Below are 26,066 nucleotides of genomic sequence, written 5' to 3'. Positions count from 1 at the left end.
CCGATAAATGGCTTCGCAACCACAACGGCCCAAGGTACAGCCTTGTCGATACAAAACTGGAAAGACGCTAGGAGCTGGCTCCTATTCCGTCGTGAAGGAATGTGTGCATGTCGATACGGGTCGGTATTATGCGGCCAAGGTTATCAATAAACGGTTGATGTCTGGTCGGGAACACATGGTAATTTCGCGCAGCGCTTTTGTTTGATCATATTGAGACTGGGAAGAGGCTGATGGGATGGGCTCGCTGAGGCCGGATGATTGCAGGTTCGAAATGAAATTGCAGTGCTGAAGAGGGTTTCTATGGGTCATCAGAACATTTTGACTTTGGTTGATTATTTTGAGACCATGAATAATTGTACGTCCTCTCTACTGGAGTGTCGTGTTAGCGGATGGCGATAGCGGTCTAACAATCTCCCGGTTTGCAGTATACCTTGTCACCGATCTTGCTCTCGGAGGAGAGCTGTTCGACCGCATCTGCCGTAAAGGCAGCTACTACGAGTCCGATGCTGCAGACCTCATCCGCGCGGTCCTCTCTGCTGTGGCTTATCTGCACGACCATGGTATCGTGCATCGTGACCTGAAGCCAGAAAACCTACTGTTCCGCACCCCAGAAGACGATGCAGACCTGTTAATCGCAGACTTTGGTCTGTCGAGGATCATGGATGAAGAGCAATTCCATGTCCTCACAACAACATGCGGCACGCCGGGATACATGGCTCCCGAGATTTTCAAAAAGAGCGGCCATGGAAAGCCAGTGTATGTCCTTTCACCCGGTCCTTCTTATAACACTTGTTCACGCAATATAATAGTGATATCTGGGCCATCGGTGTGATAACCTATTTCCTCCTGTGTGGCTATACCCCCTTCGACCGCGACTCCAACCTGGAAGAGATGCAGGCCATCCTTGCAGCCGACTACTCCTTTTCCCCCGCCGAATACTGGCACGGCGTTTCCCAAGCAGCCCGCGACTTCATCCGACACTGCCTAACCATCGACCCCAATGGCCGAATGACCGCCCACGAAGCCCTCCAACACCCCTGGATCGACCCACCCCACAACACAGACGCGACTTACGTTGGCTCCGGTCAAGACCTCCTCCCGACAGTCAAGAAGAACTTCAACGCACGACGGACACTTCATAGAGCTATTGATACCGTCCGGGCTATTAATAAGTTGCGTGAAGGTGGTGGGCTTATGGTTGATAATGTGATGGGTGTTGATCCGAAGCCGGAGCGGGTTAATGGTAATGAGATTGTGGAGGAGCAGCCGCCACAGCCGCCGCCGCAAACTGTGAATAAACATATGGATAGCCGTGGAAATGCACGAGGTCAAACGGAGGAACAGATTAAAGAGCAGGAGCGAAGGGTGAAGGAGATGGTGACTGGGTTGTGGAAGGGTTCTGCTAGGAGATGATGGTTTTGTTTATATTCCAGCATTACTGATTTATGTTTTGGGGCTTCTTTGATATCAAATTGGCTGCTTCTGTGATGAAGGCGGTACAAAATGGCATTGGAATTATATTGTGAAGGATCGGGTCTATACGAATCAAGGCATGATATTACACTGAAGCCATCTCTACAATAACTGAGTGAGGATAAACGCTTGACATTAAGATAATCCAATTAAACACCCTAATCGTTCCATAACTTCATAACCATGAAAAATAAGGCGGGTGTAGTTCTATCCTTCTATATCAGACCGGCTGAATAGTTCAGTTCTCCAACAGCTTCTCCCGGCCATCATCCAAAGACAAAACCCAGTTCCTCCACTCTTGCCATTCAGCGTAGCCGGCACTAGCTTTGAGTCCCTGGTACTTGACTGTTCGGAAATCGGAGACCTGCTCCCATGGTCTACCAGAATTCGAGCTAGGTCTGCTACTTCTAAGCAGTCTTCTAGCAACGCTGCTTGTCGCGCCTGTCGAGCCATCCCACCCAGCCTTGCGCATCAAGCTTTCCAGGGTCTCTTCTTTGGTCCACCCTTGTTCAACCGGGACGTCTGGGAGGTATGTCGCGCCATAGCGTCTGCCGCGTTGGATGAAGGATATCCGTATTCCGTGGGTTCCGAGGTCCCAATCCATAGCATTCGTGCAAGGCTCGAAAGAGCCCAAAAGGGTCAAGGAGCACGACAACGACGGAACTAGCGATTCAGGGATTGGATTGAAACGGTGATCATCGAATGCCCTATTCTCCTGTTAGTGTCGCTTGCAGGAGAACTTATTTGCCAGTGTGTACATACGACGTGAGAGCGTAGGACCTCAGACCTGCAGAAAGTTCCTGTGCCTCGAACGTGCCAATACATCCACGCAAGGACTTGTTGCCATTCTTCGACACGGTATTCCACGTCACAAACAACGGATGTCGCCGGTCGCTCTGCCTCTGCTGTCTCTGGCCCGCTATATCGGAACTCGGAGTCGTCACAGAAGTAGAACCAGACGAAACAGACTGGGAAGACGGCGTAGACGCACTGGACGAGTTCGATGACATCTGGCCCTGGAGACGGTTGATACTGGGCAGCTTGATAGCATTGGGCCGGTCCACCTTAGCATTTGAAACGCCACCTTGGACTGCATCGCTTTCAGCATCCTCGCAGTCATCTTCGGCAATCTGCTGAGGGTCGTCGTCCGTATCTTCGAGTGTGGCGAGTTTCTTGGCTTGTTCATATTGTTCCCAAAGATCCTCTAAAACTGGGAGACTGATAGGCTCATAGCCCCCAAAAGATGCAGAAAGACTCTCAAAGCAAAAATAGCATTGTGCTGGGTTTGCCATGTTCAAATAAAAAGATACCTCAGGTATATATCCCGAGCTATGCAAGCGAAACAAGGAAACAACAACACCTCAACAACGCAAAGCAATTCTAAAACACGTTTCTAAGTGAACAGGACACCTATAGATTCCCGTGCATGCAAAACACCTTTTCTCTGAAATCAGACCACAAGGTCAGGTCCGGAGTAGAGGAAGGAACAAGAGGCGGGGAAGAGAGCGGCAAATGATAAGATATTCACACGTGACACATTCGGGGTATTATCCCGTGACAGAAGTACAGTAAGCATTAATTATATATATTTACATTGGAGAAAGAAGGTAGCAGACTTGATAGTATCCAATCATTGATTATGCCTACTTTATTCGTGGGTATAATGTTGTGGCATCATCTGGTGGCAGTGGCGAACTATACGCGGATGTATATACTCCGCACTGTGCTTCAATCGCAACCAAATGGTAGGACCAGGACGGTCCCTTAACTAAGAACGTCTCAGCCTGTGTCTTCGAGAAGAGGAAGATCTGCTCGGGCACAAGAAGCCCCCTTCTTTTTTTTTCAACCAACTTCTTTAACCATCCGCGAGTTGAGCCAGATCGTGGATAATGCCCGCACGCGAGAGCATGGAATGTATAGCCGTAATTCGTATTCTGGAGGGCAATATTGAGCCCTTATTTCTGAGAAATACTCAAATCATTCATGGCGATCGCCTTTCGGTATAGGAAGGTTCAACATAGAGAGCATGTTCCCTGCAGGACCTGCAGCTCCCCCCTGGCCTTCAAGACTTTCCAATATGTTTTTGGCGAGATTGATGTTGGGATCCTCATCCTCATTAACACCTTGCTCGTTTTCCTGCTTATTGCCCTCTTCAACGGCTTTCTTTCCGGCAGCCTTCTGAGAAGGACGATTCAAATCGAGTACACCTGTACCCTTTAGTTCGGCTTCCATTTGCCTGGAGAGTTTCTGGATAGCATCCGTATCATCCTCTTCCGAGTCACTATCCAGTTCTTCCACCCTCTTGCTGGAGGATCGCCCGCCCTGGAGACCGGGCATCGAAGATCTGCCCATCATTTCTTTCATCATCTGGGAAAGCTTTTCTTCGTCCATGGGGGCTTCTTTGTCTTCATCACTGCTTATTTCATCATCATCGTCTGCGATATCAGAGTCAGAACCAAAGTCATCAATGAAATCAGCACCATCAAAGCCGGCTGAGTTATCACCCAAGAATTCTTCGAAACGAGCAACAATGCGCTGAAGATTCTCTTGAGCATTGGCATCTCCAAATGCACCTTCTTCCTTGCTCTCGTTTCCTTGGCCCTTATTCTTGCCCTTCAATTCCCTGTCGAGATCTTCAAAACTGATATCCAGCCATTTTTCGTCATCCTCTCGTTTTTCCCATTTTCCCATTTCCCCGTCTGTAGGAAGGCTCTCATCGCCAGAATCCAGATCCTCCAGCAAAAGCTTGATCTCCCTAACAGCTGGTTTGTCTTGGCTCTGGGGGTCTGAGAGTAACATTTCAAATCCACAAGAAAGCTTCATCCCTAGCTCTGCACGATCGTAGGTCTTGAGGTCATCTTTTAAAGGCAACGTCCCCAACCAAGCCTTTGGCGCTGGAAAGTCTTGACTCCTGAGTTGTGCATAGCCAACTCTCGTGAACCGGACGCTAACCGTAACAAAATCTTCTGGCTTAAAAAGTAGATCGCTGGTATCCTTAGCTCGTAGAGGTCGCAGCGCAATCGGATCACGTAGGTAAAAGGCCTCGACAGCCGCTGAAATATAGGCTGGTTTCTGATGCAAGAGAAATGCGACTTTACGGGGGATTGTCACCAACGCTGAGTGGAGGTTCTCGCTGATTTGTTTGGGATAGTTTCGTAGTCGATAAAATGCTTCATTCTGGATCACAGCAGAGCGCATGAGTCGTTGGGGTTCTTCCACGATAACTCGCCTTGACTCTGGAAGCGAGATCTTCTCTGCCACTTTCTTCTTCGACGGGTTCTTTGGTTGAATTATGACAAGTTCTCCTTGGTTGATCCATACCTAGCCAGGCGCTCCTTAGTAAAGAAAAAATCACATGCATGGGGATTATAAGCACTCACCCTGTTGTCTGCTATTTCTGGCTCAAGCCAAGCAGGGAGTACGCCAGCGGCTTCGACCAAAAGAAATTGACCGTCGCTGTCGACAACTTGAGCCCATATGCTCTTATGCTTCTTTGTTAATTCGCGCAACAAGTAAACGATGACCCATTCATCTTCGATCGAGTCTCCGTAATTTGTACGCCCGTTTAGTGAGGTGATGCCTGCGTATAACATCACGACGTCAGTATCCTATCGCTCAGTCTTAATAAACTGAAAGACGCGTGTTGCACATACCGTCCTGCTTGGTAATCCCCAAGCAAAATCCATCGCGCTGCCAAATATAATCCTTCAAAAGCTCCCTTGTCAATTCTGCTGCAGATCGTTGTACCTCGACTAATCGCGATCGCGTTTCCGCGGCCTCATCAACGGTGGCGGGGGCGGGGTCGGAAGGAGTGTAGTATAGAGAGTATTCGACGCTATCATCAGGGAGCTGAGGCTTCGGAATAGGACGGAAGGTGGACTTGAACCAATCGATATCCTCTTGCGACGTGGGCGCCATTGCAAATGATTAATAGTAGTGCCTCTTGTTTTCTGCTGAAGATAAAAATTACGGGCATGACTTCATACCAGGCCATACGCGGCGAATCACGATCCATTCATCCCGTGACTCTTGGAACTAAACTGTTTTAGGCTAGACATCAACATAGACATGTCACCGCCCAAAACAACGCCCGGCAAAGCGATTCTCTTTCCGCATGCTTTGCTTTTCACGGTTCTGGCACTCCGTCTCGGGAGGTTAGCAAGATTTTATATAGCAATGGTCGCGTGTTGAATGGTATTGACTACTCGATTTGCTTTTTTTCAGCCATTAAATCGCGTCTCTCGCGTCGACAATGGCTTACCCATACATCGATACTCCGCGCACCGAAGTCGACGGCAACGCGACTTACCTCACGAACGGCTATCGCAGCGCCGGAAGAACGAACCTTTCAGCATTAGACTCGGTCGAGAACTCGTTTCAGACGCCCTCGAAAGATGAAGATGTTCTCAAAGTCCTCGATGCCGGGCGACGACGGAGTTCCGGAGGGTTCAAACTCAGCACGCCGCGTGCTGGTAGTGGGCCGAAGTCGACGAAAAGCGCGTTGAACGACAGACGAAACCTCCCTTCAGCAGCATCAGCGAAGGGTGAATTCACACCGATGATGAAGAGCGCTACGAAAAACAACTATCTTAAGAATATATCCTCGACGCGAGGGGCAGGAGGCCCTAAAACACCAGCTTACCTCAGAGCGAGTTATCGAAGCAACATCAACACACCAGGACTACCGCCTCTCGAAATGACTGGCATTGATGAAGAAGAGGAAATGGACGACCCCACACCACTCCCCCAAGTCGCGAGCAGCAGTCCACAAAGTACGCCACTACCGTTTTTATCAGGGAGAGACGGGGGAGGCGGTCTCAACGATGGTCAAAATATGACGCTGAAAGAGCAGGAGAATGTGAGTCCTTGTGTTTTCTGCTCTGTGCTTTGTGGTAAGCCAAACAGTGAATAGTTGGCGCTAACTTTCCATAGATCATTGACAAGCTCGATAAAGACAATTTCGGTCTGAAATTAAAGATTCACTACCTACAAGAGCAACTCGAGAAAGCCGGTCCGTCGTACAACCAAGCAGCGCTCCGCGAAAATACCGAATTGAAGGTGTCGAGAATGACGATGCAGCGAGACATATCGCGATACAAGAAGGGCCTTCAGCAAGCGGAACGCGACTTGGAAACGTACCGCTTGCAATTCCAAGAGCTTAGGGAGAAATATAAGAAGAAGAGCATGGATGATACGATTCAGCGCGACATGGACCTGATGCGAGAGGAAATCGAGACAAAGGACGCCCAACTCAGAGACATCCGAGAAGAGCTGCGAACCGTAAAGGATGACCAGTCGCAAGACATGGACAAACTTCGCGATGATATCGAGGACCTCGAAGCGTCGTTGAGAGAGAAGGATCGCATGATCGATGAGCGTGACGAAGAACTCGAGGAACTGAGAGACAAGGACAGTAAAGAACACAATGCCGTCACTGAACTCGGGGTTGAGCTCCAACGCGCGAGAGAGCAATTGGAAGAACTCCAGGATATTCTTGATCATGCAAGATCAGAAGCAAGAGAAGCGAAGGAAGCCGAAAGCCGTGCGATAGAAGAACGAGAACGAGCCGAGAAAGACCTAAACGAACTCCACGAAGAAATGGCGAATAAGTCAATCAGCACGAAAGGTTTCAATCGTCAGCTGGAAGAGAAAGCGAATAGGCTGGAAGATGAGCTCCAAGAGATACGGCAAGAGAACTATGCTTTGAAGGGAGAAGTCGAGCAAAAATCCCAGAACGAAGCTCATCTGGAGGACCAACTCGAGAAAATCCAGCAAGATATGGAGTCTGACGAACGGGACTTGCGACACGAACTTGAACAAACACGGCGTGAATTGGACTTGGTCCAGCAAGAGCATGAGAAAACGACCGCGCACTTACAAGATGCCCTCGATGACCTACAACGCCATAGCGATGAGAGAGAACTTTTGCATACCCGGCATCATGCGTTAACGGATGAGTCCGGTAGCTTGCAACGCGACCTCGCTCAAGCGCAATCTAAGATTCGAGAACTTCAGCAAGCTGTAGAGAACGAGAGACAACGCGCTGTTGATAATGGGCATGATGCTAGAACGCAATACGAAGACGATATCGAAAAGCTACAGGAAGAAATCGAATCGCTGCAACACGAAATCGAGGATAAAGAAGGCCACTTTGCACTCGAGCAGGAACAATGGGAGAGTACTAGGCGAACCTTGCAGCTACAAAAAGACAGGGCAGAGGACCAAGCGGCTGGATACAAGCGCACCATTGATAGATTGGAGCAAATGGAACATTCACTTTCCGGGAAAGAAGGCAAATTGCAGGAAATAATCGATAGTGAGAAATCTCGCCATCAGAATGCGGAAGCCATTCTCAATCATCAACTTAAAGATTTAAATGATGAGCTCGCGTCCAAGAGACAAACCATTGATGGCCAGCGGAGCGACCTTCTTTCAGCCAGGGAAGAATTACGGGTCAGCAAACGCGAGGAGACGACTTTGAAGGACAAGGTACAGGCTTTGGAAGATGAGGTTGTCGTCTTGCAATCCAGCTTGCAAGAGGAGCAAGAATACGCCCGGGGGCGAGTGCAGAAGGGATCCTCGGACCAAGAAGGTCAGGTGCAAAAATTGATTGCCGAAAAACAAAGACTTCGTGATCAGTTGGCCAACGCTCATGTTGAGTTGCATGATCTGCGGACTGCCCTGTCAGAGATCGAAACAGAGCGTGACGACCTTCACAATCAACTGGATCAAGCCCAGAATCCAGCTGAAGACACTACGCGATTCGACCGAGAGAAGCATGAACTTCGGAAGGGCAATCTACGCGTTGAAAATGAGCTGAAACGACTAAAGGATGACAAGGCGGCGCTGCTCGAAGCAAAAGAAATGCTAGAGAAGCAGCTTAATGCTGAGATCGAGCGTGCTACTGTCGAAGAGAACCATATGTCAGCAGAAATTGACCGACTCCAAGACAGGCTGCGATTACCCTCCGGCGGAGCGGATCGGGAGCTCAGCTTAGCGAAGAGTAGAGTGCAGCGTCTTGAAAAACGCGTGCAGGAACTCGAGGGCCTTCTTGAACAACAGCCAACGCTTTCGGAGAATGAGCATTCTGCTACAAATGCGGACCTTTCGATGCTTCGCCATAGTCTGGATGAAGCTCGGAAGCGCGAGAGGACTCTCATTCAGCGCGAGACTGACCAGAAATCCTCTGTCCGTGCCTGCAAGTCACGAATTGCAGAGCTCGAAAGAGAGCTCCATGATGCACTAATGAAGAAATACGACACAAACTCACCACAATCATCACCATCCGACAAACTGCACCATGAGTTGCGCACACTCCGACGACAACTTTCCGACGCCCACAAGTCGCTCAAGGAAGCGAAAACAAAGAACCGCGACTTCGAGCGTGCCGCAATGAAAGAAGAGGACCAGCGGGACATCCACGAGCTCCTCAAAACCTCCACGCTGGAGGTAGAAGCTCTGGAACTCAAACTCTCGGAGCGAGACGCCAAGTTCAACGAATTGAGGGCCCAGGTCCGCAGAATCCGTGAGGAACGTGCCTTCTGCGTGAAGAAGGCCGAAGCAGCCGCCAGCCAAGTAGAGATTCTTCAGAGCCGCTACAACCAAGTCATGGAGAAGCTTTCAAGTAAAGGCGACAGCAGCAGGACCCGTCACGACAAGGAGATTCTGGGATTAGGGAAAGAGATCATGTGGCTGAGGGCACGGTTGAAGCGTGAGGAGAAGTTCCGTCGTGATCTTGCCTGGAGTAAGGGTCTGATGGAACTCGGAGAACGTGTCCGTGTTGCATGGTACGTCAACATTCTTTCTCCCCCCCCTTGGTTTTCTATCCAAAATTTCAATGCTAACTTGTTAACTACAGCAACGATGCCGACCTTCGCATGATCGCCGAGATGGGCGTCAAGCCTCGCGATGGCACTCAGATCCGCAGTCCACGACAGAAGTTAAAGGCTGCCATTTCCACCGTCAAGGCTGCCGTACGCATGCAACGAATGGGCCAGGAATGGAAGAAAACCAAAAGACTGGGTGAGGGTCTGAAACGTGCGAAGAACGAGGTGCTCAAGAGAAGAGACGGCTCGTATAAGTCGATAACGGAGTGAAAAAAGGGGCATGATGATCCGGTGACTTGGTGTTCGATGGTTTCTTTGGTATTCTTTGGTTTCTTTGGCCTCCCTCTTAATGATTTGTCTTTTGTTCGGACTTGATTGATGTGATTCCCCCTATACGCATTTTGCACGTCAGTTACTGCGGGTTTTTGTATTTAGGCGTTCGTGAACTGGATGCAGGGTTTTTTTGTAGTCGTTTTTCTGTTTAGCTCGTAGAATGCATTCCTCATGGAACATGTTATTTGGATAAATATTGGCACATTTCAAGCATGACGTGTTTGGATCGCACCGTTTCATGCCAGAAATCACAGACTCTATGGGTACATCCTCACAGATGGATTGATAAGGATATTCCCTGCTCCAGCCTTTAGGGTAAGCCGGAATCATCCAAATTAGGTAATCCGGGTCCTCTAGGAGCCGGTGACGTTGTATTATACGCACTTTTAAAAAGACAGCAAGTGCTATTGAAGAATAGTTCATGATATCAGCCCAGCACTCTTTACTAAATAATGTCAACACAGATTGATAGTCGACCTCGAAAATAATAGTATTCCTCAGGCACTAACAAGGTATGCGTTAAGTAGTTTCATAATAGATCAAAGTGGCCACCGCCTCGGGCCACAAACCATCACAAATATTCTAGCTGAGAACCCGGCAGCAGCCTCCAGGTTTCCAAATTCTATGCCATCAATGACAGGCTCACCCTCAGCTGAAAATGGAGGTTCTCGGTTCACCTTTGTCCTTAACGGGCACCATTCTGGGACACGGAACCATGCCATGCGTGCTCACTGGGCCGAACGACAGAAAGCCAGAAAGGAGAAAAAGCGGCAACAGACTAGGCGGAGAGCGCTCCCAATTCTTGCAAAGGAGGGACTTGTGAGCTCAGCATCGTCTTCTGAATCGCAAGGCACAAATGCATTCGCTGTCACCGTGCAAGAAAGTCCAGCAACAGAACAAGTCGCAGACGTGGACAATGTCGAGACCGGACAGTCTGGAATACCAGGGGTCCCTGCTCAGCTTCTTACCGGAGTCAACCATGCCTTGGCATCTACACGACTTGATCCCTTTGATTCGTTTCCAATTAGGCTCACAGGCCAACACCACAAGCTAATCCATCACTGTACTGTCTACCAACCAGCAAATCGCGAGTTAAACCAAGTCTAACTTATATCGGAACAGGGTTGAGCACACACGCTACTATGATGTTTGAAAATATGCCGGCATCCAATTTTAATCCCATGAGGGACGTCTGGTTTCCCCTTGATCTCTCGAATCCTGCATCGTTCAATGCTATCATGGCACATTCCGCAGCGCATTTGGCCCATTACTATGGGGGAATGACCCCGACTCGAGGGACAAATTCCCCCGAAGCCTTGAAATTCAAGGCAAATGCCGTTCAAATTTTGAATCACTGGCTAAATGACTCCGAAAAGGCATTGAGCAATGATGCATTCGCAGCTGTTGTCCGGCTTTTGACGTTTGAAGTAAGTCCATTATTATCGTTTTCTCCCTGCTTCCAATTCCTTAAATGGCAATACTAACACTGACGTCGTGGACAGAGATATTGGGGAACAGAAGAAGAATGGAAGATCCATCGGAATGGCCTCCAAAAGATGATTTATGCTAGAGGGGGTCTCCATCAACTACGTAGCGACTGGAGACTGGAACTGGTCGTTGGTCTGTAAGTCTATCTACAACTAGGTCTATATACTTCCGAAGTATAAAACTAATTAGCCTAGTGTTTCCTTCATGTCCAAGCCGTCATGGTTTGAGTCTACAAATGATCTTTCGGAAATTTCAGAGCATAGCATTAGACGAAGCATACTAGGGAGCTCCATTGATTTGCACAAAATGCGCTGTCTATGGCTGATTTCTTTCATCCAGGATATGCGCAATCTGATGGGTATGTCATCACAATTGTACATGGGCGGACTGTCCGTCTATCCCTCGTTATATGATGCAGTCCTCTTCATTCGGAATGACTTTCAAGTTGAGAGTCAAACATTCAAAACCAAACATCACGAATCCAATTATGACAGACTAGCATGTCTGTTCGCGATTACTATCATGGTACAAGAATCGATTTCTTTGGCCTATTCTGCCCAGAGCAATGGATTGGCAATTCTGGACATCTCGCTCCAGACATACCGACATGCCTGGGAGAGCTCAGTTCATTTGTTGCGACCCTTTCTTCACAATCACTTTGCGAATTATTATCCAAACGGTGAACTGAAGATAGACTATGTCATACAAATGACGGATATCGTCGGTCACCTCAGCCTGGAGGCACATCAGGGAATTGAGAAATGTCTCCTTAATATGCTCTGTCGAACATGGGACGGGAAACTGCCATTTTTCTTAGATGACGGAGGGACTCCGGATTCACTGCTGTCCACTGTGCGTGGATACTGATTTCTTTTTATACTGGCCCAAGAAGAGAGAAAATCAACGGCTGTGGGAACTTCTTTTGCTAAGAGATTCTGGCCTCAATACAAGAGATATCATGATTCAATCATCTTCTAAGCTAGCAAGCACGCTGGCAGATGGCGCAAAGAAAGTTGTACCTGTCAGTGGCCTGGAGAAATCGAGTATACGATCATGCAGCCCAGGAGGATTTCCCACAAACATGCGCTGCATCATCCGTTCAATAACCCATAACCGCGCCGTATATCCGATGAAGTATGTCCCAAACTCGCCCGACCCCGGAGACCCGAATGGCATATTATCTCGAAGGATCTCGTGCTCGCCGCTTTCGTCCTCGATTGTCGTCAGCGTCTTGTGAGATTGCTGCCCTGACTCCGCGTCATCCAACTCAATATTATCCGACTTGGTTCGTCCGATGATAGCCTCTTGTTGCTCTGTTTTGAGAGATTTCCACGCCGTCAAGTCATGTATGTATTTCTGTACAACAACGTAGCTGCCCCCGACGCCAGATTTATCTTCCTGGTTGACGAGGACCGCTTCAGGCACAGCAGGACCAATAGGATTTGCCGTGCCATCAACGAATCCCAGTAAGTCACGTATATCAAAGTAACGGAAGCCCACTGTCTCGTCAACAACCGAGACCGCGTCACCCAGGCAGTCCATCAACTGCCGTTCGAATTCAAAGCATAGGTCCCGGCGTTCCGCACGAATATGAAACAAGATATCTCCCGGTGTCGAGATGGCCGTGTGAACCTTGCCCTTCACCTTCTGGAAAGGACGCAGCTCAGCCGGTCGCGGGAGGCCGGTCAATTTATCCCAAATGTTGCTTCCAATGCCAACGGTACATGTGAACAACGAATTGAGGTCGCGGATAGTGATGTTCTTGGTGAGGTCTTCGATACTAGCGATGGTCGAGCGGACTTCTTTGATAGCGTCTGGACTGTCGTTTACGGACAGGACGAGGAAGGTTGCGAATTGCGTGAGCGGCGCGTCTACCCTCTGCGGTTGGATGTTGGCGCGCTCACCCATTGTTGTGTCGTTCGCCGGTTTACTGGTAGAAAATGGATGGTATAAAACGCGATATGGATGGTTATCTCGAAGACACTGCTGATATGGCGAAAGCAATCGTGATTGCTTAGCAAAAGTAAAATACAACGCTGCCTGCGTTCGCCCTGGTGCTAACGGCTTCGCGAGACGGTGGAATTGACGCTGGAAACCCGGTAACAAATCACTGCAAACCGTATTACCAATCCGATTCATCTTCATTCCTGCATCTGAATCTCGTGCTGAGATTGTTTCTCGCGCAAGTTATGTGGTGATCCGTCTACTCGCCGTGCATGACATCTTCGCAGCACACTACCCCATGTGACCATGGCCACTGGTTCGACGAATGAGTGTCGGTTTGTTGGTTATTTCCCAGCTAGAGCAATGGTGAAATCATGCCAGAGCTCCTTTTGGAGAAATTGCTGAGGAGGTGGCAATCGACGTACCGTTTTTGAGCGGCGCGTTCATTGGCCGAATAGTATTTCCGGATTCGGCAATGCTGAGGTGTGTCGACATCATGCATTTTTGTGGCTCATTGCGGAGGTCGAGGTTCAGGCGTATTGTATTGCCATGAGATATGCCGGGTTTTACAACTGTATCGGCCTCCATACCTGAGTCTTAGGACATACAATACTACGGAGTGCAGTTACGGGCTAGACCTTAACAATACCAGGTAGAATATTCGATCATGCAACTATTGACAAATTTCACATATGTGCATATATCATTCAGAATAGTTAAAAAAAAAATAGCATGAAATGATAATAATCACATCAATCCTCCATAGGTCTTCCCTTGCTCCTCCAATTCCTCGTCCCGGTGATAGTAGTCACGGAGCTTGTCCATCTCGCTTTCCTTCTGTTGAGGCTTCTGATCCCGCGCTTTGGATTGATCACTGTTGCTGTTGCCATTGCTGTCCTTATCGTGATGATGGTGGTGGTGCTCGAAGAATCTCTCCATGAATCCTTCTTTGTGCTGGGGTTGTGTCTCTGGACAAATGAGCTTGAAAACAGGATCAATTGTTACCGGTTTGACTTACCCTGAGGCATGTTGATTGCTTATAAACGGATTTTTTTTGAGAGGTTAAAGATGTATGTTTCAAGGAATACTTGTAGGTTGTCTAAGAGCATAATAGTGACACTGAAATATTTATATCCAGGGCCTTCGTTATGCTTCAAGGCCATACATAAAATTTCCCCGCAGGCTGACATCACTATCAAACAGAGCCCATGGCTGTCCCATCCCATCTAGACGAAGTAAACGTGATTGGCCAAGTACAATTTCCTAATCGAGCCACCGATCAGGGTGGGTCAAGATCTACAAGTCAAGCTTTTTTGAATCTTGGTACTATGAATGAATGTTGGTGGCAACCGTAGGAGTAAAAGACAAGAAGTAGATTTTATGTTCATTATACCCCGTACACGGTCACTAAACAATTATTCGAAAAGATCCCTGTGGTCTGCCTTGAGCAGGTCCGCACATTTCTCACCAATCATGTAGATCGAGTTCTGGATCCGGCAATCCGGAATCACGGGGACAACAGAGGCGTCCGCAACGCGAAGGTTCTTGATGCCGTGAACCTTCAGTTTGGGATCAACAACACCCTGCTCGATGCTCTTCGACAGCCGAGCAGTACCGCAAGGGTGGAATGCAGTCTGGCACCGGTCCAAAACTGCCCGCTTCATTTCCTCGTCCGAGTCGAGCGGCATTTCCCATGGGTATTCGTCGACGACTAGGTCCTTGAAGCCATCACCTTTGGTGAGGACGTCGTAGCTGAATCGAATTCCTTCCCGCATGGCGATGATGTCGAGGTCGTTGGCGAAGAAGTTGAGGTTGATGTTTGGCTGGACCAAGGGATCGGCACTGTTTAAAGTCACCTCTCCAGGCTCGGAGATTGGACGGACCAGGTCGACGACGACAGTAAGGTAGTTGCCCTGTTTGGGGACCGGATAGTGCCACTGAAAGGCACTGCCGAACATGCAAACAAAGTCAAGTTCGAAATGGGGCTGTCCGTATGGCGAGAATGGGTCCTTGCCGCCGTTGGCAGCCTTGGCCTTGCGGTACTCCTTGTCTTTCTCGAGATAGTCGTCAATTCGCGGGAAACCAACTAGCTCCAGGAGTCCAGAGGCGGCGGGTCCCGTGTGGTTTTTATTGTAGGCCTTAATGGTCGCATCATTCTGAGGGCCTTTGCGTAGCAGGTGGTCGTCCATGCCGTAGCCGTCTTTGACGCGAAGCACAAAGGGCACACCCGGGTGGTCAAGAAGGTGTTGGCCAACGTGGCGCGAGTCAACAACCGTGTTAATGCCATGGTTTGTCAGCTCGCGAGAGGGACCAACGCCACTCAACATGAGCAACTTCGGAGTCTCAAAGACACCCTGGGATAGGATGACCTCACGGCTGGCGTAGAATTTGAGTTCGTTACCAGAGGGGTCGATGACAGTCACACCCTTGCAGACGCGGTCTGCCTCGTTGATAATCAACTGCTTCGAGTGAACCTGAGGAAGGATGGTAATGTTGGGCTTGTCCTGCACGAAGAGGAAACTTCCAGAACGCACGCCCTTGTAAATACTGTCACAGCAGTGAGTGAGTCCAATCATTTCACCATCGTAGATGTTTTCGGTAAGATTATGGCCGCGGGACGTCCACGCCTTAGTGACAGCGTCACGAAAGGGCCCCATCTCGTCAAGAAGCTCAGCATGAGAGATGTGGATAGGGCCACCTGCTCCGATCTTGGACAAGTTGGCCTCATAAAGACCACGGTCGTCATGGTAGGTTGCGCTCTTCCGGAGGTAGGGGACAAGGGGATCCCATGTCCATTCTTCGCCGCCATATTCCTCCCACATATCAAAGGTTGGCTTGCAGCCGGGGACCCAGGTAAAATAGTTCAGGGATGAACTACCACCGAGCGTTTTACCACGGGTATTGGGCTTTTCGATTCGTTCGTAGTCGTCGCGCTTGACCATCGTACTCTTATACGCCCAGTCATGCTTGCTGTTTCGCAGGTCCATGGCCGAAGAAGGCGTAGTGATCTCCTCGACTTCTAGAGGATTTCCAACGCCCGCTTCGACAATAAGGACGGTAACATTGGGGTTTTCTGCTAGACGGCCGGCGACGGTGTTACCTGCCGTGCCGCCACCGACAACCACGAAATCGAAGTAAGAGCCATTCTTAACCATGATGGGAGATATAATTGAGCTGAAGAAGCTTGGACAATCTGGATAGTGGTGATGAGGACCGAGTAAAGAAGGAAGCAGTGCTTTATAGCTTTTCCCTGAAGCCTGATACAAGGACATGCCGCATTGCAGTTGCTGGTTTTCTTTCTTTAACCCCTCCTCATGAGGGGTTATATGACGTCCGTTACATCTATTCTGACGGGTGGAGTGGCATAATGAGGAGCATCTAGAACAGCTGGATTCGATTGGAGACCTACTCAGCTGGATAAACCGGTGGAGCTTCTGGACTGGATAGAGAGGACATACTTGAGATGCGGACTATCTCTGGTTATGCAGAGAATTCGTCATGTGAGACTAGAACAATTGACGTTGCCATGATCCAGCCATGGTCTCCTGTGCTGTGTAGATCCTTGTACGTTGCCATTTTGGGAGATACTAACTGACCAATCAAGAACTTCCCGAGCACGGCCCGATTCGGTGTCGACTTGACATTTTGCCCTAATCGCCCCACATGCCGTCAGTCCCGATCGAAGTACATACGGAGTACCACTGTGTACTCGTCGACGATATGCGGGGAAGATATGTTGCTATACAAGGCCAATAATTGCCCAGAGCGGTGATGCAGCCAGTATCATTCAAAGAGTATTCGCCTCGGTAATCCATGAGCTATTATTCGCCATGTTGCGTGCGTTGGAGGTTGTATCATGATTGGAGATCAGTTCTAGGGAAGGGTCGCTCTGGGTATAAAAGCCGCTGGCTACTTCTTAACACATTAATCCTAGTTAGGCGACCTGAATCTGCTCGCAAAAGGATTACCGACAATACACCAGAAGCAGTCAATAATGTCTTACTACACTCTGGCCGAGGGTAGGAACTGTCAAATCTCCAAAGAAACGGAAGATGACTGACGACGTTCAGGCTGTCCCTATGCCCGAAACGATACGAGCGTTCAGGTTCGGAATGGATCAGGTGGTGGATTAGTTCTGCTCCAAGACACCCAATTGATTGAAACTCTGGCTCATTTCTCTCGCGAGAGGATCCCAGAGAGGTAGGTCCCACAGCCTCTAGATGAGAAGAATAATTTCTGACTATGCCCAGGGTGGTTCATGCTAAAGCGGCTGGGTATGAGGACTATACCAAAGTCAATTCACTTCTGCTTTGTCGAGCTAACCCGTCTCAGAGCATACGGCGTGTTTGAGTGCACTGATGATTGCACCGATATTACATCAGCTAGCTTCCTCAACACGGTTGGAAAAAAGACTGATGTCCTATTGCGTGTTTCTACCGTCGGGCCTGAGAGTGGCTCTGCAGATACCGTCCGTGATGTCCATGGCTGGGCGATGAAGCTTTATACCGACCAGGGAAACCAGGATTGGGTGTTCAACAACACGGTGAGTTTTCTTCAGTGTATCTACGCTATTGCGGGACCATCACTGATACTGCGATATCCCTCGCAGCCCACATTCTTCGTCCGAGATCCGATCAAGTTTCCATCCATGAATCGATCGCACAAGAGGCACCCAAAAACCCACAGACCTGATCCAAATATGGTAAGCCGCTTCGATTGCAAGTACCTGGCAATTTATTGACAAATAGCAGTTTTGGGAGTACGTAGTACTGATTGTCCCGATAGATCCGGGCTAACAGACTATTATTTAGCTTTCACACGGGTAATCCTGAAGGTATTCATCAACTCATGCACCTGTTCAGTGACAGAGGAACCCCTGCGTCGCTCCGGCATTTGAATGCCTACAGTGGACATACATACAAATTTACCAAAGAGGTAGCATCCCTCAACCAGCTTCTTTCGTCGTACTTCGCTCATTCCTTCCTCAGGATGGTTCGTTTAAGTATATTAAGGTTCATATCAAAACCCAGCAGGGTATCAAGAACTTTACCCGCGAGGAAGCTACAAAGATGGCCGGAGAGAATCCAGATTTCCTGTTGCAAGACTTGTTCGACGCAATTGAAAGCGGAAACTATCCTGTTTGGCATGTCTATGTCCAGGTCATGGACCCCAAGGACGCTGAAAATTACAAGTGGAACATCTTTGATATGACCAAAGTCTGGCCTCACCAGGACTATCCACTCCGACAGATCGGCAGACTGACCATGAACCGTAATGTAAGCAATGGAATCCTGCCCAAGGTCTGATGCGCTTGCTAATCAATTGTAGCCCCAAAATTACTTCACAGATATCGAACAGGCCGCATTTTCGCCATCGAACATGGTCCCAGGTTTTGCACCTTCTGCCGATCCAAGTGGGTAAAAACGTTCTAAAGATCAACCAACCAGAAAGCTAATAATCACTTAAATATAGTGCTTCAGGCGCGCATGTTCGCATATCCAGATGCTGCCCGCTACCGACTTGGTACAAACTATCAAATGCTTCCCACCAACGCGCCCCATGCTCCGGTATACTGCCCCTTCCAGCGAGATGGGTTTATGAATTTCTCATCCAACTATGGTGATGACCCCAATTATGTTGGCTCATCCCTCCGGCCTACAAAGTTTGCTACGAGCTCGGCAACTCAGACAAGGCCCGTTGCTAGTACTATAACCGAACATGAGAAATGGGTTGGGGAAGTGTGCAGCTTTACCAGCAGTGTTGACGATGCGGATTTTGAGCAAGCTGCTGGGTTGTGGAAGGTCCTTGGCCGGGAACCAGGCCATCAGGATAGATTTATCGAAAACGCGGCCTCAACAGTTGAGGGTGTTGAGAGCAAAGAACTCCGATCTAAGGTTTACGGTATGTTAAGATCAGCATTCCAAGTTTTAACAATGATATATGCTAACTGGAGTTAGACCTATTCGGACGCGTCGATCCACGACTGGGTGCTCGTCTTGAAACTGTGACTGAAGCAAATATCAAGAGCTCATGAAGAAGACGTTGTGTTTTAGTGTTGAATCGGTTTTTATTCACCTGCGAGTTGAAAATATTGTCGACATTGAATAGGTATATTTCTTCTTATCAAGATGTTCCTCTTCGTGCATGGGCGGTGCGAGATCGCAGCAAAATTCAGAATAAATTGCACCGTGTGGGCAGTTAAAGGAATCTCGTTAGTCGTGTAGTATCAACGAGGGCACCTTGCCTCCCCAACGTCACCGCTGATGTAAGCACCTTCGCCTTCGTCCTTGGAGAAGAAAACCCCTACCACACCGTTCTTTCTCCATCGTGCAACTTTATGCAGACGGAATATCTTTGCAGATGGCGCGTGGGAGACCTAAAAGCTATATCGCCCCATGCCGTTTTTGTGATAAGCAATTCAAGCGGCTGGAACATTTGCAGAGGCATGAGCGCACACGTCCGTACTTTCTACCCCAATTCATAGAAGGGGAAGATATTCACTAATTTGCTCACCATAGATACCCAAGAGAAACCATTTGTTTGCCAGTGCGGTCGCTCGTTTTCCCGACAGTAAGCAAGGCCCAATTCATCCCCCAATCGGTTCACCAGCTCAGTGGAAGACACGTAGGGATCTTCTCAGCCGCCATGAACGGCTTTCTCATGCGACCACAGGCGTAACGGAGACTCCTCGTCAGCTTTCGTCATCACTAACCAATTCTCATGGCCGAGACGGAACCGATCTGGTGGCAGATTCACTGCCTCAAGTTTTGGGGGACAACAGTATCATGGAAAATACCAGCTCGGCTTTGGATACGGGCAGTTCAACACAATCAAACCCTGCATTACCCGTGACCCCTTTCATGTTTGGCTCTTCCACCGAGAGCTTTTCTAATCCGGGCTTTATGCAACCAAATGGTGACAGATTGAATGAGCTTGACCTGCTTGATGAGAATAGCTCATTGGCCTTTCATGACTTCGTCCCTTCTCAATTCTTGGATACAGACATTTCATTATCTGAACTTCTTCATCAGAGCTCCCTTCCGGCCAACCTGGACTTTATGAGACCTGAGTTCCCAACAGCGCTCGCTGAATCGAGTCCCCAGGCTCAACCACACTCTCCGACGATACACCCGGGCCAAGATTTGAACTCAGCCGCATCGCCTCCTCCCAGAATCCCATCTATTGATGACCAACCAAACACCAGTCACTCCGACCTGGCAAACGACACAGCAGAAAAACCATGGGCAGTGTCTGCTTCAGCCTACCAGGCGATTTCCAACAAGCTGTCCCAGAGCAAATCCATTTTATCTACCCCGATAGAGTTCTCGCTTCCTTCCAGACATACCCTTGCGCGCTATCTCGAAGGTTATTTCCGTGGATTTCATCATCATATGCCTTTCCTTCATTTACCAAGCTTTGACCCGGAAAAAGTCGATATGGAACTCTTTCTTGCACTGACCTCACTCGGTGCGTTATATCGCTTCGAAAAAGCAAGGGCCTACCAAATGTACGGGGCCTGCCGGACTCTGATAGACGAATGCATGCAAAGCCACCGTAAGCAAACAATAGCACAATTGACCACGCTAGCAGCAAGTGACACGGTAAGGCCTGTGTCGTATTCGCCCTATGATGCTCACACCCCTCGACATACCTTGGGGGCGGAGGGCGCCGTGGTATGGGAAGCTCCGTATCCAACTCTGCAGCAGGTACAAGCCATGATTATCCTTATGGCTATGACAGCATGGTGCGAAGAGCCACTTGTGCGGGAAAGCCTTGCCATGAGCAGTCAGGTTGCTGTATTCGTACGGTGTCTGGGAATACACCAGGATGACAACATTATTGGCCAGGAGGTGGAGTGGTCAGCTTGGATCGCTCACGAAGAGCGGCGGCGTACTCTACTGGTAGCTTATGTCTTCTTCAATCTCCAGAGCATCACATTTAACATCCCACCCATGATATTAAGCCAAGAGGTCGCAATTTGCCTACCGTCGTGTGAAGCGGAATGGAATGCCCCTTCCTTTACTACCTGGCAGCGGCACCGTGCACAGTCCCGCTTGCGCGAGCGTCCCTTTACCTCCACCCTTGACCAGCTCCTCATGGGACAAAATATTTCCGACAAAGGAGCTGTGTCAGGATTTTCTAACTACGTCCTCATTCATGGGATTGTGCAGAAGATCTTTCTTGACCGTCAAGCGGAAGGCTGTCATGCGCAAGAGCTTTCTCAAACATGGTCGATGTCACTTAAATCGACAGAGAAAGCCTTACGGGCCTGGCAACGGTCCTGGGAAGCGACGACGGAGTCAACACTTAATCCCTCTTCTCCAAAAGGTCCTTTAGGGTTCAGTGCAACCGCATTGCTCCGTCTGGCGCACATTCGACTTAACGCCAACCTAGGGGCGTGCCGTGATCTCGCCTCCGGTGAACCTGAGCGCATTCGACAAGCTTGCACCAACACGCAGCTATGCCCGCTCGCTCGCTCACCTTCCTTGGACCGAGCCATCCTGCAGTGTATCCATGCCCTGAGTATTCCGATCCGTATCGGTATACCATACGTGGCACATACGCAGGCCCTCCACTGGAGCACCGAACACACTATTTGCTACCTAGAGTGTGCCTTTCTCTTGACAAGATGGATGCAGGAGGCAGCAGAAGTTGTCCGCATTGGCGGCATGGCGGCCTTACGCGATGATGAACAGAAATTGCTTGGTATGACGCGCAACCTCGTGGGAGAAACCAATCTAGAAGTGGTCGATTCCACCGAGGAACCCTCTATACAGATTCGCCGGCTTGCAGCTGCTACAGCCCGGTTATGGGCGGATATCTCTAGTGGAATACATGTATTTCATTTCGAGCATCGAGTTGGTCTGTCTTTATCGATCATTGCTGATTTCCTAGAATCTGAACTGTCTCGTTCCTAAACACTTTGCCCCGCACATATAGATAATGAAATACAGTCTGAGCTACAGTTTATATATTAGCAAGACCAAAATCATACTGGCTTCTCATACTCGTTATAATATGTCTTTTATCTTGATATAGAATTCTATGGTATATTGATTGAGATATCATTAGGATTGAGACCAGTCTGTGGCCATAGAGATACTTCAACGTCCAAGGTTCGTTCCAGGTCTTCGAATATCGTTCAAGCTTGAGGCTTCCATCCAAAAATTTTGGACGCTCTTTGTACAGAGCCCGGATTGATCGAGCTGGTTTTCATCTGTCCACCATACGAAAACCTGCTAACTGCTTGATTGGTCAACTCGTCTGGTTCCGGGGAGTCAAAGTAACCCTTGTCGAAGCCAAGGTAGGCAATCTCCCTGCTCGCTTCTCCACAGAAGAACTCCTTTGCTCGGCAAAATAGTATCGTCATTATCCCACAGCTCACCAGGATGTTGATTCATGGCCGCTTCGGTAAGCAGTATATATATCTCCGAAACGCCCTGGGTATGGATCATATTCCGCTTGTTCTGGTTGCCCTTGATGGTAAAATCCCGACTGCGTCGAAGGAACACATTTAACATGCGGGGAAGTTGAGTCGAACGCGTAAAGAGAGTAAACAGAGACGGTCCGTAGACGGTAGGAGGGCAAGCGATAGCGGTGTGCACGTCATCGCTATCGCTGATGTTGGAAAGAATTGCGGTATGCCTTCGAAACCCTTTCCAATCATCGTACCGCCGTGGAATGAACTCTCCCCATTTCTGAGGCCGATTCTCCATCTTCCACACAATGACCTTGGCGCCTGAGGTGTGAATTATAAAGCCTGGTTGGGTGCATCCAGACACTCCTCACAAAATGGCTTCTGTGGCGAGTAAGTGGTCGCAGTCGGCAAAGTCTATGTTCAAATAGGCGTTAGCACGAGGCGAAGCGGACGTAATAGAAGGGGGTAGATGACAGACTTAACACAACATCCACCTGTTTGCTTTCATTTTCCAGAACCTGTCATCGAGTGTACCTTGAATGGTCTCGACGAACGGATAGTGCTCACGGAAAACCTTTGCCTTTTCGAAATCGCGGACGAGAGTTGATGTATGCCAGTCACGATGTCGCTACCGATGAGGTGAGGGTGATCGTCGCTAATAAGGCCGATGATGCCAGGACTGGTGCGTGGTATTCAGTTCTCTGTCATGGTTTTTCCGTCATTTCAAGTGAGGAACTGTACAAAGTACAAGAAAAACAAGGCGGCAGGATGCATCGACTTATATCGAAATCTTTGGGCTCATTTTAGTTAGGGTCTACATTAACAATTAGCAACGGTGGCCGGAAACACTGAACAATAGAAAATTGCAACTGATAGACATTCCCTTGTACTCGTTAAGTGATAAGAGGCCAATTTTTTCTAGACAAATCACTTTCTAATGCAATTGATCACCCCAGCCCTATATTTGTCATCATTCGGGGTAAAAAAATTGGGGAGTCTTTTTTATCCCCAATTCTGCCGTGGATGAGATTTCACTCTCGACGTTATTACCATTGGGGAAGAAATGCTGATAGATTTGGCATTTTCCCTATAAATACCCCAGTAGACCTTTCGTCCCTATATAGTCTTCCACTAAAGATAATTCACTGTATTTTTCCTATATCCTCCATTTCAAACTATATTCTTCCTTCCCATCTTTTGTCACCGCCCATCATGAGCACCCAAACTGTCCTCAGATTGACTGCCCAGGACACCTGGGAGAAGCTTGCTGAATATCAAGAATCTATTCCGTCCGCTAGCAAGCACGAAGTCTTGATCAAAATTCGGAGTGTTGCCCTGAACTTCCGAGACGTCGCCATCTCTACTGGGAAGTATCCATTTACCGTCAAAGATCAAGTCGTCCTTGGCTCTGATGCAGCTGGCGACGTGGTTGGAGTTGGCGAGGGGGTTTTAGGTTTCTCGCAAGGCGACAAGGTGATCATTACATTTGACCCGGCGACGTTGTATGGTCCCATGAAATCTTGGACTACCGGTCTGGGTGGTCCTGTTGATGGGGTCTTGAGGGAGTACATCTCCGTCCCTGCCCATGCTGTTGTCAAATTGCCGGAAACATCCACCCTCAGCTATTCGCAATGGGCCAGTATGGTTTGCACCGGGGCTACTGCTTGGAACTCGCTGTATGGAATTGCTCCCCTCAAGCCGGGACAGACCGTTCTCTTCCAAGGTAAGCTCCGAATTTATATTATTTTCTTTCTACCTCTAGGAAATGCATTGACGAGTTGTCTTATTTAGGAACGGGTGGTGTATCCACCACTGGCCTTGTGCTGGCAAAGGCCGCTGGTGCACGCACCATCATCACATCCTCGTCTGATGAGAAGCTCAAGTATGTCAAGGAAAAGTACGGAGTCGACCATACAATTAACTACAAGAAAACACCCGACTGGGCCGCCGAAGCACAGAAGATTACTGATGGCCAAGGCGTTGACTTTATCCTGGAGAATGGAGGCTCTGGAACCATCAAGCAATCTATCGAGGCTATTGCTTACGGTGGTGTGATTTCTGTTATCGGTTTCCTGTCTTCGGCACCGCAGGAGGAGATGCCAGATGTTGCAATTTTGGCGCTGAGCAAGGGTGCTGTTGTTCGTGGAATTATGGTCAGTTCAAAGCAGCAGCTTGAGGAGGCTGTGCGCTTTGTCGGCGTTCACGATCTCCCTTTGCCCGTCGAGAAGTCTTTCAAGTTCGGACGTGACTCGGTTGTGCAGGCTTTCAACTATCTCACTGGAGGTCAGCATATCGGTAAGATTTGCATTGAGTTTTAGTGTTGAGCCTCGCTGGGGAAGGGTTTGTGATACTTGAGTGTTTGTGATACTGTGAAATATATGTAAACAAGATTTGTCTGTTCTTTATGGGCCCATTCCAATAGATTAAACACATACTATAAATAAGCCTAATTCGATAGATGTCATAAGGGTGAAGTCGGACTTCTAGCTTTGTTCTATAACCCGGCCATAATTTGTATATGCACCTAACCCATGGCACAGCTCGCATAGAACAACCATTGCTTTTGTGGATCCTGCTTCATCTAGTTGAGATGGTTACATACTTCATTAAGATGGCTCAGAGCCTTCAGGAACACTACAACAATCGAACCTTATCTTCGGCATACGTCGTTGCAAGTTGATCCTTTTGTCTATCCCATATTGCTCCGGTACTGAGTCAATGGGTACAGATCTTGAGCACGTATTCTATGTTCATACTTGTCAGAGATGAGAGAACTCATCAAAGCACCAGCAGTCCGGGTATAGAGTACATCGTCGTTAGGGCACACGTAGTACACCAGCCAATCGCCATCCGCGGCACCTTGTTATTGCAGTAACAGTTTGGTATTAATCGCCTCGCTGTTTGCCGCCGACGTGGTATTTTCCGCGAACACGGAGAGCGCTGCGCCATAGAGCACTGTTGCTGACCGCGGACATGTTATATTGAGATCAATCGCCTGAGACGTGCATCCCACATGGCTGTTATTGAGAGATGAAGCTTGGATAAAGAGTCCTATGTTAACACAAGTTATGCTCAACCCAGACGGCAGCTTTCTCCGACAGGGCCATATGGATATGGCATTTGACAGTGGACACTTACTTATGCCAAACCAGGACCCTTTAGTGTTCTGGTTTGAGCCTCGATTCCTAAAACGCCTCGAACATGAATTTCAGGATGAGCGGGCATTAGCAACCTCAACATATTTAAAGGATTGTGATTTTCATTCTATTTAAATGAGTTGTGCCATCTCTTCAATGCACGTCCATATATGTGTCTAATGAATTGGATTATTAGTTGAATAAGTTTGGTAGATATAGGCGAGTTCACGGCCGTTTTCGGAAGCCTATCTGGGAGAATTAAGAATATCTGGCATATTCTACTCAATTAACAACGAGAGTGCAGGATGAGTGTTGATTATGGGAAGTGGTTCATCTCAAATACCTACGTGATGTTAATGAATAGGGTAATTATTTTTAGTTTAAAACCGCAAAAAAATGCATTCCAGTATTTGCGAGATCGATAGTCAAAATAAGAGAGACCAAAAG

At 48.6% G+C, this 26,066-nt stretch overlaps 11 protein-coding genes across 11 annotated transcripts; 6 read left to right on the top strand and 5 right to left on the bottom strand.

Annotated features, from left to right (window-relative positions):
• Positions 1–7: 7 nt before the first annotated feature.
• Positions 8–1,413, top strand: EURHEDRAFT_375141 (serine/threonine-protein kinase; the record flags this gene model as incomplete). Its single annotated transcript, XM_040778717.1, has 4 exons — positions 8–178; positions 265–355; positions 426–756; positions 810–1,413. 4 exons carry the CDS (start codon positions 8–10, stop codon positions 1,411–1,413), a joined length of 1,197 nt encoding a protein of 398 aa, XP_040641874.1.
• Positions 1,414–1,497: 84 nt separating this feature from the next.
• On the bottom strand, positions 1,498–2,940 carry EURHEDRAFT_409516 (AMMECR1 domain-containing protein). Its single transcript, XM_040781095.1, has 2 exons — positions 2,236–2,940; positions 1,498–2,180 (listed from the first exon to the last, which is right to left on the bottom strand). The coding sequence occupies exons 1-2, from the start codon at positions 2,763–2,765 to the stop codon at positions 1,712–1,714; spliced, it is 999 nt and encodes a 332-aa protein (XP_040641873.1). The 5' UTR covers positions 2,766–2,940; the 3' UTR covers positions 1,498–1,711.
• A 510-nt stretch (positions 2,941–3,450) lies between these two features.
• EURHEDRAFT_513216 (putative regulatory factor Sgt1) lies at positions 3,451–5,391 on the bottom strand (the record flags this gene model as incomplete). The annotated part of the gene is made up of 3 exons (XM_040786143.1): positions 3,451–4,794; positions 4,854–5,053; positions 5,127–5,391. 3 exons carry the CDS (start codon positions 5,389–5,391, stop codon positions 3,451–3,453), a joined length of 1,809 nt encoding a protein of 602 aa, XP_040641872.1.
• Positions 5,392–10,041: 4,650 nt separating this feature from the next.
• On the top strand, positions 10,042–12,225 carry EURHEDRAFT_272383 (uncharacterized protein). The gene is made up of 4 exons (XM_040778164.1): positions 10,042–10,695; positions 10,755–11,059; positions 11,135–11,256; positions 11,315–12,225. Exons 1-4 carry the CDS (start codon positions 10,257–10,259, stop codon positions 11,985–11,987), a joined length of 1,539 nt encoding a protein of 512 aa, XP_040641871.1. The 5' UTR covers positions 10,042–10,256; the 3' UTR covers positions 11,988–12,225.
• Positions 12,084–13,028, bottom strand: EURHEDRAFT_400324 (Dyp-type peroxidase; the record flags this gene model as incomplete). The annotated part of the gene is made up of 1 exon (XM_040780007.1): positions 12,084–13,028. The coding sequence occupies one exon, from the start codon at positions 13,026–13,028 to the stop codon at positions 12,084–12,086; it is 945 nt and encodes a 314-aa protein (XP_040641870.1).
• A 682-nt stretch (positions 13,029–13,710) lies between these two features.
• Positions 13,711–14,210, bottom strand: EURHEDRAFT_409512 (uncharacterized protein). Its single transcript, XM_040781094.1, has 2 exons — positions 14,083–14,210; positions 13,711–14,032 (listed from the first exon to the last, which is right to left on the bottom strand). The coding sequence occupies exons 1-2, from the start codon at positions 14,090–14,092 to the stop codon at positions 13,812–13,814; spliced, it is 231 nt and encodes a 76-aa protein (XP_040641869.1). The 5' UTR covers positions 14,093–14,210; the 3' UTR covers positions 13,711–13,811.
• On the bottom strand, positions 14,205–16,514 carry EURHEDRAFT_409511 (GMC family oxidoreductase). Its single transcript, XM_040781093.1, has one exon. The coding sequence runs from the start codon at positions 16,217–16,219 to the stop codon at positions 14,480–14,482; it is 1,740 nt and encodes a 579-aa protein (XP_040641868.1). The 5' UTR covers positions 16,220–16,514; the 3' UTR covers positions 14,205–14,479.
• Positions 16,515–16,786: 272 nt separating this feature from the next.
• On the top strand, positions 16,787–19,258 carry EURHEDRAFT_472880 (catalase). Its single transcript, XM_040785356.1, has 11 exons — positions 16,787–17,083; positions 17,135–17,264; positions 17,315–17,338; positions 17,397–17,607; positions 17,674–17,766; positions 17,816–17,823; positions 17,876–17,999; positions 18,053–18,340; positions 18,393–18,477; positions 18,537–18,965; positions 19,022–19,258. Exons 1-11 carry the CDS (start codon positions 17,059–17,061, stop codon positions 19,096–19,098), a joined length of 1,494 nt encoding a protein of 497 aa, XP_040641867.1. The 5' UTR covers positions 16,787–17,058; the 3' UTR covers positions 19,099–19,258.
• Positions 19,259–19,311: 53 nt separating this feature from the next.
• On the top strand, positions 19,312–22,064 carry EURHEDRAFT_409509 (FTFMHR domain-containing protein). The gene is made up of 3 exons (XM_040781092.1): positions 19,312–19,521; positions 19,583–19,634; positions 19,693–22,064. Exons 1-3 carry the CDS (start codon positions 19,425–19,427, stop codon positions 21,980–21,982), a joined length of 2,439 nt encoding a protein of 812 aa, XP_040641866.1. The 5' UTR covers positions 19,312–19,424; the 3' UTR covers positions 21,983–22,064.
• A 1,566-nt stretch (positions 22,065–23,630) lies between these two features.
• On the top strand, positions 23,631–24,950 carry EURHEDRAFT_409507 (zinc-dependent alcohol dehydrogenase family protein). The gene is made up of 2 exons (XM_040781091.1): positions 23,631–24,205; positions 24,274–24,950. Exons 1-2 carry the CDS (start codon positions 23,695–23,697, stop codon positions 24,798–24,800), a joined length of 1,038 nt encoding a protein of 345 aa, XP_040641865.1. The 5' UTR covers positions 23,631–23,694; the 3' UTR covers positions 24,801–24,950.
• Positions 24,901–25,223, top strand: EURHEDRAFT_272334 (uncharacterized protein). Its single transcript, XM_040778163.1, has one exon. It carries the CDS (start codon positions 25,001–25,003, stop codon positions 25,160–25,162), a length of 162 nt encoding a protein of 53 aa, XP_040641864.1. The 5' UTR covers positions 24,901–25,000; the 3' UTR covers positions 25,163–25,223.
• The last annotated feature ends 843 nt before the right edge of the window (positions 25,224–26,066 follow it).

This window comes from Aspergillus ruber, assembly GCF_000600275.1.
Source record: "Aspergillus ruber CBS 135680 unplaced genomic scaffold scaffold00004, whole genome shotgun sequence".
Taxonomy (NCBI): Eukaryota; Fungi; Ascomycota; class Eurotiomycetes; order Eurotiales; family Aspergillaceae; genus Aspergillus; species Aspergillus ruber.
This window is presented reverse-complemented; position numbering and strand designations above follow the sequence as displayed.

Excerpts from the sequence above, each read along its gene's own strand:
- EURHEDRAFT_409516 (XM_040781095.1), bottom strand. The coding sequence starts at position 2,765 with ATGGCAAACCCAGCACAATGCTATTTTTGCTTTGAGAGTCTTTCTGCA. Across the intron at positions 2,181-2,235 it reads AGGTCCTACGCTCTCACGTC|GGCATTCGATGATCACCGTT; the intron begins GTATGTACACAC and ends ACAGGAGAATAG.
- EURHEDRAFT_272383 (XM_040778164.1), top strand. The coding sequence starts at position 10,257 with ATGCCATCAATGACAGGCTCACCCTCAGCTGAAAATGGAGGTTCTCGG. Across the intron at positions 10,696-10,754 it reads CCACAAGCTAATCCATCACT|GGTTGAGCACACACGCTACT; the intron begins GTACTGTCTACC and ends ATATCGGAACAG. Across the intron at positions 11,060-11,134 it reads TCCGGCTTTTGACGTTTGAA|AGATATTGGGGAACAGAAGA; the intron begins GTAAGTCCATTA and ends CGTCGTGGACAG.
- EURHEDRAFT_409511 (XM_040781093.1), bottom strand. The coding sequence starts at position 16,219 with ATGGTTAAGAATGGCTCTTACTTCGATTTCGTGGTTGTCGGTGGCGGC.
- EURHEDRAFT_472880 (XM_040785356.1), top strand. The coding sequence starts at position 17,059 with ATGTCTTACTACACTCTGGCCGAGG. Across the intron at positions 17,265-17,314 it reads CGCGAGAGGATCCCAGAGAG|GGTGGTTCATGCTAAAGCGG; the intron begins GTAGGTCCCACA and ends GACTATGCCCAG. Across the intron at positions 17,608-17,673 it reads ATTGGGTGTTCAACAACACG|CCCACATTCTTCGTCCGAGA; the intron begins GTGAGTTTTCTT and ends TATCCCTCGCAG.
- EURHEDRAFT_409509 (XM_040781092.1), top strand. The coding sequence starts at position 19,425 with ATGGCGCGTGGGAGACCTAAAAGCTATATCGCCCCATGCCGTTTTTGT. Across the intron at positions 19,522-19,582 it reads GCAGAGGCATGAGCGCACAC|ATACCCAAGAGAAACCATTT; the intron begins GTCCGTACTTTC and ends TGCTCACCATAG. Across the intron at positions 19,635-19,692 it reads GGTCGCTCGTTTTCCCGACA|GGATCTTCTCAGCCGCCATG; the intron begins GTAAGCAAGGCC and ends GAAGACACGTAG.
- EURHEDRAFT_409507 (XM_040781091.1), top strand. The coding sequence starts at position 23,695 with ATGAGCACCCAAACTGTCCTCAGATTGACTGCCCAGGACACCTGGGAG. Across the intron at positions 24,206-24,273 it reads ACAGACCGTTCTCTTCCAAG|GAACGGGTGGTGTATCCACC; the intron begins GTAAGCTCCGAA and ends TGTCTTATTTAG.
- EURHEDRAFT_272334 (XM_040778163.1), top strand. The coding sequence starts at position 25,001 with ATGCACCTAACCCATGGCACAGCTCGCATAGAACAACCATTGCTTTTG.